Source organism: Hirundo rustica, chromosome 7 (assembly GCF_015227805.2).
Source record: "Hirundo rustica isolate bHirRus1 chromosome 7, bHirRus1.pri.v3, whole genome shotgun sequence".
NCBI lineage: Eukaryota > Metazoa > Chordata > Aves > Passeriformes > Hirundinidae > Hirundo > Hirundo rustica.
In genome coordinates this window covers 24,827,304-24,839,207 of record NC_053456.1, presented here as the reverse complement: position 1 = coordinate 24,839,207, position 11,904 = coordinate 24,827,304, and the positions used below count along the sequence as shown (strand labels likewise).

The following is an 11,904-nucleotide window of genomic DNA, read 5'->3' as shown; positions in this document are numbered from 1 at the left end:
GTGAATGGCAAAGATGTATTGACAACACAAATACAAAAAAGGCAGATATACATAATTGAGGCAGTGTGTCACAGAGAAGTCTCTGCTGTACTCTCTCAGGTTTTGTTCCCCTGCTAAACTAACCCTAACTAAAGGGCGTGTGCAACACATGCATGGCAGTATGGCTGTACCACAAGGATTGGCTTTGGAGGTAGTCTCTTTTTTTTTTTTTTTTTTTTGTTTTTTTTTTTTTTTTCTTTTCTTTTTTTTTTTTTTTTTGCCCCTGGTGAAAAGTTTATCATAAAGGAGACTTAGAAAATCAAAGTTCTCTCTGTAGCGGCACTACAGGAATCTTACATTTTCTTCAACTAAAAGCTGACATCTTTAACACATTGTTATCATTTCATGTCCGAGTCAGTGGATCAGGCAGGGTGCCAGCTCACAAACAAGGCTGGAGCAAAACACAGCTCACAACAGTACTGCAGTGGGTGTCACATGGCTGAGCAGAGGGCCATCATGAGAGCTCAGGGAGGTTGGGAAAGGTGGGGGAAAGCTGATTTCCCATTGTCCAAATTCAAGTAGCTGGAAAACTCTGCTTCCAAGATTTCCATGCCACAAGCAACTTATACCTAGAATAGAAATGGAGAATCAGTTACATGCAGCACCCATATGTCTGAGTAAGTCCAAATTCTGCTTCTGTTCTGTATCCAAAACTGCTTGTGTAGTAGCTTCTGTAGGGCTGAAGTAGTCAGGAAGTTCCTCGTTCTCTACAGAATATTTGCTCTTAGCCAGAAACACTCACAAATCTAGTAAATCACTTCCCCACAGAGATTTTGGGTACCATGCAACATCTCAAGAATCTGAACAGAACAGTTTTGCATCTCTTCCCCATACATAAGATCATTGCTTTGCACAGCCGCAAAGCAGTGGCATTTCTAGGAACTAGCCTACCACTATGATTCAGAAGGTTTCCAGAGATTTTACTTCTAGTTTTGTCTTGCTGCAACGTGGCAGCGTGAACTCCATTGACAAGTTACTGTCCCACCCAGTCACCCAGCCACCCCGAATCAATGGCAGACACAACAAGCAGTTCTTCCCCTCCCAGAGAAAGCCTTGCAGTCACAAGCAGAGGTACGAATGGGCTTAACACAACCTCAGATTCTTGTTTTCTTAGCTGCGTTCACCGCTGCCATGGGCATGTATTCACTGTTGTACTCATGGGAGTTGGATTCACACTTCTGATTCTGCCAACAGAGAGAAAATTCTGTGAATTTAATTTGTGGTCACTTACCTTTGTCACTCCTGCCTTTGTTTGTTAAGTAGGGCAGCTACTCTGTTTTCAATGGGAACATTAAGGTCAGAATAGACATGTCAAACTTACATAGAAAACTTGGAATAAAACAAACGGAAAATTAAAAACACACATTGCCCAAAAGAATAGCTAATGTCCTTGGTCTTCCTTCTTTCCTGAGTCAAATCTAAGTGGTTTTGCAGCAGAACACAGAACAGTGCTGGAATTGCTCCACTGATGATTGTTTCCCCTTCTTAAAGAACACAATCAGGTGAACTGCTTACCAAAGTAATTTTGCTGACATGTGCAGCATTTCTTCTCTTTCCTTTGGTTCCAAGCCTTTAAATCAATAAACAATTCTGTCTTGGAAAAATTAAATCTGAGCTGCTGTCATCAATGACTTGAATTCCAGTGGTAAATTAACAACTCAGTTTTTTTGTCAAAAAACACAGCACATGCTGGGTGAGCATGTGCCTGTCCCACTCTCTAAATCTCATTAAATCAAGTTCCCCATCCATGACCTTTGGAAGAAGGGTTCTACATAAACTCATATACTTGCTTACCTTGTTCCTTAAGCAACAGGACACAACAAAGCAGACACAGAAAATGGCAAAAATGATCAGGCTGATAATTATCCATGACGTGAGTCCAAGTGAAAAGCAGTCTTCCTTATCTAAAGATGGGGAGGCAAAAAAAAAAAAAAAAGCCATTACTGATAATTTTTATTTTAGCCTTCTACAGATAACTTCAATTCTTTTCCCTCTTCATCTTCATAAATTAGCTGAAGTGAACTCTGAAGAAACATTTTGCTGAGGTGAATTACCACCTTGGAAAACTGTATTCAGTAGGAAGCAGAAGATGGCATTTTTTCATAAAGAGAGGGGAAACTGTCGGTAGACAGTGCTGAAAGTGTAGATTGAAAAGAAACCAAGCCAGGCCTGAGAGCAAGCTGAGAAAGAGAAGAAAAAAACCCAGAAAAATCCCAACCTCCAACATGATGTTTCAGATCTGAACAGGGTTTAAGCTTGTATGCAATAAGGTCTACAGGTGATTTAAAGGGCAGCCTGGTCAAATGAAGGGTAGACATTTTGTTTGGATAGCGAGGCAAGCTGCGGTACTTAAGATTACCCTTGCCCAGATCTGGGAGAAAATATGACAGGGTGTGAAACATTTAGAAAAAGCTCTGAGCATCTGGCTCTCCATACAGGTGGAAATGGACACTGCAGACAAAACCAAATGTCACAGCTTGATTCTGAAAAGCTTTTTTAAATATAGAGAGGGTTGAAAGACATAATTGCTGTAGCCTTTCAGCTTCTATCTTTGTTTATTCCTGGTGTTGGAAGACAGGAAAAGAAAGCAAGGGAAGGACAATAGGCAGAACCATGCTGCAACTGAGCTGTATGCAGAACCAAGAATTGGTGTGAGCAAAACCACCATTAACTCTTTCAGTTTAGTATACTAAAGAGCCACTGAATGAAAGCCGGGTGAAAATTAAAGCCTGGGAAGTTAATCTTCCGGAGTTAGTCCAAGCCCTTCTCGGTAAATGGCCAAAAATTCTCAAGCTCTGGATCCCTTCTGCTCTAAGGAGGCCCTAAAGCTGATGGTCTGCTTCACAGAGGTGAACACCATCTTCCTCATGCCTCAATGGCATCCCAGAGTTACATATGCCCCTACCGGTATGGATATTTGACAATCGATTTTCTTTAATCCTAGGCTTTTGAAGATAGTTCTCAGAATGGATTTTTTTCCCACCAGCTAGACCTAATCTTAACATTTATACTCAGCAACTTTAAAAGTGGACAAGAGAAATTGCTGTTGCAGGCAAAGGAGAGACTGCAGTACTCCAGAAGCTCTTGTCAAGCTAACTTGGGTGTCGCCACCATTACGCAAAGCATGGCCTGCAAAACCTGCCCAAGAAGGTGAATAAATATGGAGACGACATGCTAAGCAGAGTGCCAACACAGCTCCACTGTTGCCAGCCCCCTGCTAAGTAGTTTTAATCCACCTGGTAATTATCTGTGTGAATTCTAGTCACATTTTTCACTGCAGCATAGCTATACCCGGTGTCTTCTTATCAGTAAACTGAAGTGAGGGGAGAAGAGAACTAAACTTACCTTGGATATACAAATAGGTTTCTTTCAGACAGCATTCTATGTAAGGAGGGGGTAAGAATATCTCCAGGTAGTAGGTATAAACATCAACATGTGTTTTTTCCAGATTTTTAAGAATGAAAGTGGTGCTGGTTCTTGAATTCTGTGTCTGACAGTAGGTGACATTACTCGTGGGGATAACTCTCTCTTTGCTCAAATGGAGTGCACAGATTTCCTTCTTTTCACTCCCTTTGAAGAGGGTCATGCTGAACTCACTCGCATTTTGGGGGTTGGGGAATGTGAAATTGAAGTTTCCTTTTTCAAATTCCACCATCACCTGAGCATCAGAAACACGGGGCTGATCTGAAGACATGAAAACAGTAAGTATAGTCACACACATAGCAGTGAAAAGAATCCTTAAAGCGCTAAGAAACTCATTTAAACAAAACAAATGAACCATGTGATTGCAATTTAAGGCATGTAAGTATTCAGAAGGGTCTGGCTGTGAAAAGCAGCCCTCACAATGAGATACCAGTGTACTATTCTGGTTGTGCTGGACACTACTGACAAAATACATGAGACCTGGCCTGTCACCTGCTCTAAGGCTGGAGAGATTACTGTGACCTCGATAATATTACTTGCTACTAAAGCTACTAAAGCTGCTAATATTACATACAATATCAGTTACTAGATCTTGTTTAAAGGCCCCCTGGACCAAACACTGTATAGACATAAAATCCCTGCCTCAGTGTCTAATTTTCCCGCTCATAGATAAAACAAGTGGAACAAAGATGATAATGATAACAATTATCTCTGGTTTATGATTCATAATCTGTACCCTACTGAACATGCAATTATAAAATAATTTAGATTAGAAAAGACCCTTAAGATCATCAAGTTCAAGCATTAGCTCAGCAGTCCCTAAGTGCCACACCAATGTGTCTTTGAAATCCCTCCAGGGGTGTTGACTCTACCACTTCTGCAGGCAGCCTGTTCCGATGCTTGACTGCTTTCTCCGTGAAGAAATTTTTCCTAATATCCTGTCTAAATCCTCATGCAACTTGAGGCCATTTCCTCTTGTCCTCTTTTCACTTGTTACGTAGGAGAAGAGCCCTACCTCGCTGCAGCCTCCTTTCAGGTAGGTCTAGAAAATGACAAGTTCTCCCATGAGCCTCCTTTTTTTTTGGGCTAAACACCTCCAGCTCCCTCAGCCACTCCTTCATCAGCTCTGTTGCCTCTCTCTGCCCACTACAACATCTCAATGTCTTTCCTGTAGTGAGGGGCCCAAAACTGTACACGGGATTCGAGGTGTGCCCTCACCGGTGCCGAGTACAGGGTGACAGTGATTGCCCTGATTTTCCTGGCCACACAGTAATTGATACAGGCCAGGATGCCACTGGCTTTCTTGGCTGCCTGGGCACACACTGGCTCATCTTCCGCCAGCTGCTGACCAGGCAGCTCTCCAGACACTCTTCCCCCAGCTTGTAGGGTTGCCTGGATTTTGTGACCCAAGTGCAGGACTTGGAACTTGGCCTTGTTGAACCTCACATAGTTGATCTTGACCCATTGATCCAGCCTATCCAGAGCATTCCTATACTCCCACCTAACACTTCCACCTAACTTGGTGTTGTCTGCAAATTTATTGAAGGTACAAGTGGGGAACCCCACCTGTAGGCAGCCACCAGCTGGATGTAACTCTATTCACCACCACTCTCTGAACCCAGTGACCCAGCTGGTTTGATGATGTAGCTGAAAATTTAAAATGGGATGTGAACCACAAGCTCCTACGTGACTGCCTTAACCACAGGGCTGACTTGTCTTTGTGGAATAGATAGTGATTTGAGACATGACATAAAGTTTCAACCTAATTACTTAGAGGGCTATAGCACCATTATCGCTCAGATAACAGAAGGCGTAGAGGACAAATGTTACTCTGTGGGTGCATCTACATGCAGTCCAGAAATCACAACTGACCCTTCCAAAATCTCTATGAAAAGCTCTCAGATGTTGTGTGACTCTCATTTTACAAACTTCTTGGAGAAGCAAAGAAGGTGAACTGACTGAAGACATCCTGCTACCTCACAGTTTGACTTTGTAAAGTCAGCAAACAGGAACACAAAAAACTCCCTCAGAAAAAAAATGTTAAAATGTGCAGTAAAATTGACAGGTTGTTTTGTTTTTTTCTTTAAGGGCAGTATTTTCTGATGTAGAAAGGCATTTAAAACCATAAACCAAATTAGGCAAATGCATCTTACCTATATTTTTGCATGCACGTAATAAGCAGCTGTCAGCTCCTGAAAAATACAAAATTGTTTTCTGTTTAAAATTCAAGGAGAGCGATGCAGAAACAGGGGGTTTACCATGTAATGTTAAGATGCTGAAGCTATTCGATAATTTGTATCATTATCCCATCCAATCCTCTCCGTGCTACACTCTAAAGCCATATGATATGATACAAGAATGAAATATAAAAAATCAAAGTAGAAAGAAAATGCCCAAGGCAATAATTTGTATTGATCATACACATAACATTCACAAATTCTTAAAACACCTTTGCAAAGTAATACATGTACTTCAGAAACAGAACAGACTTGAAAGTAAAACTCTGTCACCATGATACTGAGGAAATCTGCCTAAAATAAAAAAGCATATTTTTGATTTCTCAAGAATCCTGATTTTGCAATGAACCAGCATTGTATTTTTCCCAGATCAAAGTACTCATTTCCATCAATGTTTGTTCTGCTTCCCCCACTGCTTGACACAGCACCAAAACTTATAATTATCTGGACGATGTTCCAATAATACATACATCAAGAAAACATTCAAGCAGTGCATATAGTTTTGTTCCTTTTCCAACAGAACCTTTTTCTCTTACTCTGAACACAGACACATTTTTACTAATTGTTCTGGTTTTGTTTTTTAAACCGCTGCCCCCATCACCTCACACTATGGCAACAATTTATAAGGTTTGTATGTCAGTACTGGCAGCATAGCACAGTTTGATTGTTTTTCATTTGGAATTTTTTTTTTTTTTTTTTTTTTTGCAATGCCCTAAAATTAAATGTTCAGATGGGTAGACAGATAAACAGAAAAACATTCTATCTGCTGTTCCTGTTTCCTGGTAGCCTGAGTAAGTTCTTCAGATGCTGCTTAGAATGAAATATATCTACATCAGGATTTTATGATGCCAAGGAAATACAGAGCAAATACTTAAAGACTTTGGTGCACTACCCTATTCTTCTTACAGCTACATGGTGTCTAGATAGATCCACACAGAGTAGATGCCCTGCTGTTCCAGGTATTGCACTGATTGCACAATATAATTTTTTTTTTCCAGGGCACCTGTTATTTTTGACATTTGGCCTGTAAATGCACAGGAAGATAGGATCATTCTCTTTTTGGTGCCTTTGTATGGTCTCAACTCTTTCGATCTATTAGTGTTCATGATTTTTTCCTTTTTTGAATTCTTGCTCCCCAGTTACTGCCATTGGCAAGGACATTGAAATGAATGATACTCATTTAAGATATCTTTAGTGTGACACAGAAGCTAATGGACTTCTGGAAGACACTTTGTGATGCTCAGTTAGAGAGCAATAGAAACTGTTATTCCTTCTTGATTGATTTACCATTTTCCTAGTTATCAAATTCTTCCTGGTTTACTGTGCACAGTCAATGCCCTTATCTAATTCAGTGACAGTTCTAATATCTGTAATTCTCTCGGGACTATTACTTAAGTGTATGATAACAGACAAGGTATTTAGCATCTTGTATCACCGGTGTGAAGATAAGGCAGAGGAAACACACAGCTTGCCAAGCCACAGTGAAATAGAGCTCTAGAAACACTGAAGGCACAGACAGAAAGTGGAAACCCTTAAAATGTTATATAGACTGGAAAGATAAAGAATAAGATAAATATGGATAAATAAGATAAATAAAGAAATAATTTTTGATGAATTATATGTTGCATGATGAAAGAAAACTGTTGCTATGAGAGCAGCATTTGAGATAAATGTCACTTAAAATGCTCTGTAGTTTGACATCCTGTCATCTGGTAACACATACCTTTAGAATTAGCCCAAACATCCAACAAAATATTTAGGGAAGGGAAGAAAAACCAAATGTACAGCAGAAGCTAGGGAGCATGATGAATGCACAAACTTATCTGATACTTTTGAGAAGCATCTACCTGGAGTTGAAACCTTTACATTTGTCACTGGTCATCTGAGAAGAAAGGCAGATGCTGACTCTGTCAGAGCAGAGTCAGGTGCCATATTCCTTCCATGTCCCACAGGAGCATGGGACAACCCTACTCCGAGCACTAAAGTAACAACTTCAGATTTGTTTTCTGTTTTTCTCTGACAATAGTTCAATTTGGCTGTTAGCTAATGAAATTGCCCTTTCATACCATGTGGGTTAAAATATTTGTCAGAGATCATGGTTTTAATCCTTGTTTTTAATGGAAAAGGGCAGAGAGAGGTCATTAAGCGTTTAGTTCATGTGACCTTGTGGCAAGCTGAAAGATCGTTTTGTATTCTTTCCAACCCAGAAGCCTAAAATGCCTGTTTTAAGAAAGGCTGAGTAATATATTTCTCTGAACGAGCATTTTGGTAAATGCAATGCAATTAGTATTCCTCTGAAACAAGTATCCATACAGAAGAATGTGTTTAGCGTAGGATAAAGATGACTCATTTTAGAATTAGATTAACAGTGCCTGAGATTAAAACACAAAATTGTCCGCACAGAATGACTACAATGGGTGAGAGCTGATATAAATTTCCAACTCACTAGCTATTCTGGATCAGCTCCAAATTTGAATGCACTTGCTGAATACTAAAAAGCTGCTCATTCCCCTTGCTGATCTTCCGTGTCCGTTTGTACCCATTCATTCCTAGGTAATCATATGGACCTGTAGCACTCTGTTGTTAGTGGCCAGACACATTTGGGGTGTTTCTTGCTAAGCTCCAGTCAGAATGAATGTACATTCAGTGGGATGCGAGATAAGAAACTGGGGTATAAACATCCAATATTATTGAAAAATTCACTGACTAATTCTCTCTAATTCTGCCTCAGAAATATGTGAATAAAAGTCTACATTATGGTAAAGCTGAAATTGAATGGAAGTATTTTGCTTGTTCAGCAGTAAAAAAGGCTGTTAGATTCCTTCTGTTATTTTTCATAAAAGAGAGGATTCAATTGCATATAAAGGTTTGAGACAAGAGGAAACAAATCTTTAGTTTGTTTCCTAGCAATGTCACAATGGGGAGTTGCAAGGACATGCTCCTGGATAACCTGATGTGAAGCAGAGTGCCAAGACAAATATTGTGATTTAGATATAAAACTAAAAGATTAACTTGTGTATGAAACTCACATCTTGTTATGTTAAATTCTGAAGGAGAAGGTGCATGTGTGTACATTTCTGTATAACGGTGTTTACAGACATGTACATTTCCATTTCAATTTCATCTTTAGTGCAGCAGGAAAGCCTTTAGGCAGAAGTTTGGGAATTTCTATGGTAGCCTGCTTGGATACTGATACCAATGGAAAGTGTATTATTTTCATGTTAATGGGATTGCAACTTTGAGCTTTCTAGTTGCTCTTTGGCAGACTCAGTAATACTTGAAAAAATCACCAATCTGTTATGCATTTTGGTCCTAACAGAAGTTTAAAAACCACTTTCAATCACTTTTCAAGCTTGGTTTAGGGTAGTAGAATAGAATACTGTTATGGTGCGCTTTTTTGTTTGTTTGTTTGTTTGTTTGTTTGTTTTTCTGTTTGTATGATCTTCCCCAGCTCTCAGAAAAATAAGCTGATAAAAAGAACAAGCATAATTTCACTTGTGTGTGTTTGCCTCTGAAGATGAGCAAGGAAATTACAGACCTCACATTTAAAATAAACACATTTGTTTTGTTAATGCTAAATACAGAATGAAACTACACACAGTTCTTAAGTTGCTGTAGTTTCAAACTTTCAAGGCATTTTGAAAGATGACACTGTCAATTTTAGTGTCACTAGTCATATGCCTAAAACAAACATGTTTCTATCTTTCAAGAATCCAGGATTAAGTGAGGAAGGAGTGCTTGTGGGCAAAGCAGTAATGGCCAGATTTATTCTAGGAAGCTGTCTTTAGTCTGAATTATTTCTATGGTATAACTTATGTTGAAAAATACTGAAATTCATATAAAATATACCACGGAAAGAACAGCCACTGTTGATAATATTTCAGGAGCCCTTCTAAGAAATTACCGTGGTTTTCTCCTGTATTGACAACAGGATATACATGGGTGAAGAGTGATAACGCTTTGCAAATGTTGGTGTGCAAAAGCTCATGTGCAATGTTTCATAGCAAGGGCCTCAAGTGCTGTGGAATCCTACCTACAGCTCTGTACTCCAAAATCCCTTTGCGTGTATTTCTCTGCAGGCAACAGAGAGGCTCCCTGCTCTTATGAACAATTTCTTTATCACAATTGGGTTATCAAATCATAATGCACACATGCACACGTATATATCACCTCCTGTGACCTATTTACGTCCAGAGGCCACAAGTTCTGCTGAGAACACCATAAGACAAAAAACATGAGAGATACCATTTCTTCTTACACACAGTGACCTTCTCTCTCATCATTTCCTTTCCCCAGTCCCCTGCCCAAATCCTATCCTCCATATTTGAAGGAAGGAAGAAGGGAAAATGCTGGTATCAGACAGAACAATTATTTGCACCCTTAAAATGACAGTTCATTTCTTCCCATAAGGAAGGGCTTTCTAGATAGCTTCAGTCATGTGTAAAAGCATGCTGGTCAGGTATTCATGCTAAATTAACTAAGTGAGAAGTAACCAAACTGAAAGGATTTTTTGTTAGTAGATTTAGGAACAACTATCCAAGGAGAACTCCCTTTAGAGTGACTGATTACAATTTCTCTTTATTGTTATTTCCCCCATCTTTTCATTCTATCTGAAAACTCGGCATACTATCAATATATTTATTTGGCTTCAAAAATGTATCTGCATTACCTAAAGAGCTGAAAACTATTTTTTATTTATAGGAAAGCTGAAGTTCTTCTGGAAACCTCGGGAGTACTTAAATTCTATTCCTTTTCACTAGAATTTTAGAAACAAATATTTAATAGGCCTTGGCACAACCATCAAAGGGGCGTATTTAGATGGTGTTTAGTAACAGTGCACACTAAATCTCAGATCTTATTTACATGATACATCATACCAAATCCTTGGAGAGAATATGCATGGAAAAAAAGACTCTTCTTAATCTGTTATTATCTGTATTTCCATGCTGACCCATTAATATGTGGGTTTCAGGGAGGTTGCAGAAAAAGCTGTGATATTTTACTTTGCACAGCTGGGATAAAACACTGAATCTTGTTAAAAGCTACATCCATGTTTAAGGCTGGACTGAGATTGGTCCTGTCACTGTGCACCTTCTCAAACACAGCATAGGAATTCCATGCTTCCTTTTAAGTCTGTGTTTCAAGCCTGCACCAAAATGATCTCATCTACTCTTCCATGCCATATACATTTTTCATTGAATAAAAATTCCCTGCTCAAATGAGAGCAGGTTTAATATTGATAACTTGGTTTCTCTTTATTATTCACTGTCACGCTGCTATGAGATCTTATATCCATCAAGGAAAGCTGGCTGGAGCACTACAATCTAAGCAGCTAAAGGGTAGAGCACTTCACTGAGCAGATGAGCTAAAGAACATAAACAATAAAAACTTGTACTTTTTAGTTTCAGAGCAAATGTCCTATGCTGGCGGCAATTATCTTCTCACCAACTCGAGTGATATTAAAGTTGAGAGCAGTCTTTTTACAGCTGTTACCTTTATTCCTCCAACCCCTTGCTACCATGCCTCATTTACTGTCTCCCATCATTGGCTAAGTTATATTCTATAGAGACACCTACTGCAAGGAGAATAGTCCAAAATGTTACTCACCGTACAGCACTTCAAACTGAAAGCAGAGGAGACAGCAAGTTACAGCAACTGCCTTCATGCCTGCCTGACACAGAGGCATCAGCCTTCTGTCTACTGCCAAGATGGGGAAGAACACATGGGTAGAAAAGGAAGTGGTTTGTGGGCTCTAGGGAAAATTTTAAGATAATCAGAATGACTTTTTAATTTAACATTTGTCCCCTGACTACGTTATAGCTATGTCAGCATTAGTTGTTGCACATAACTGGTTTAATGCTTTATTTCTTTTCCTGCCTAATGGTTTGCTGTCACAGACAGGAAGATGAAAGTCTTTCAGACATTGCTTTTGATGTTCACTTTGCAAAGACTGTTTCTGTAAAGTCTGTCACAATAGAGGCTGCAGTCCTCCACAGTAGACTTCTGCAGATGGCCCATGGTCAGCAACTAGTATTAATTTACAGTACATTCACATTTGTAGGTAGCAACCTGGTTTCTCCCCGCCAGTTTCAACTGGTTTTGCATAACTAATGGTCTTGCTCTATGTGGAAACCATTTGTTAGTGGGGTACAAGTCTCTTGTGTGTCCTGGTCCTGAAATTTATAGGAAGAACATGGACAAATTG

The 11,904-nt window shown here is 39.4% G+C and overlaps 1 protein-coding gene across 1 annotated transcript; it reads right to left on the bottom strand.

Annotated features, from left to right (window-relative positions):
* Positions 1-307: 307 nt before the first annotated feature.
* ICOS (inducible T cell costimulator) lies at positions 308-11,385 on the bottom strand. The gene is made up of 6 exons (XM_040070022.2): positions 11,307-11,385; positions 5,616-5,654; positions 3,385-3,723; positions 1,834-1,943; positions 1,133-1,223; positions 308-608 (listed from the first exon to the last, which is right to left on the bottom strand). The coding sequence occupies exons 1-5, from the start codon at positions 11,383-11,385 to the stop codon at positions 1,134-1,136; spliced, it is 657 nt and encodes a 218-aa protein (XP_039925956.1). The 3' UTR covers positions 308-608; position 1,133.
* Between the last annotated feature and the right edge of the window lie 519 nt (positions 11,386-11,904).

Bases quoted from the DNA above. Each gene is read 5' to 3' on its own strand.
- ICOS (XM_040070022.2), bottom strand. From the start codon at position 11,385: ATGCCTCTGTGTCAGGCAGGCATGAAGGCAGTTGCTGTAACTTGCTGT. The intron at 5,655-11,306 runs GTGAGTAACATT...TGTATTTTTCAG, and splicing joins TCAGTTTGAAGTGCTGTACG to GAGCTGACAGCTGCTTATTA. The intron at 3,724-5,615 runs GTAAGATGCATT...TCATGTCTTCAG, and splicing joins ACGTGCATGCAAAAATATAG to ATCAGCCCCGTGTTTCTGAT.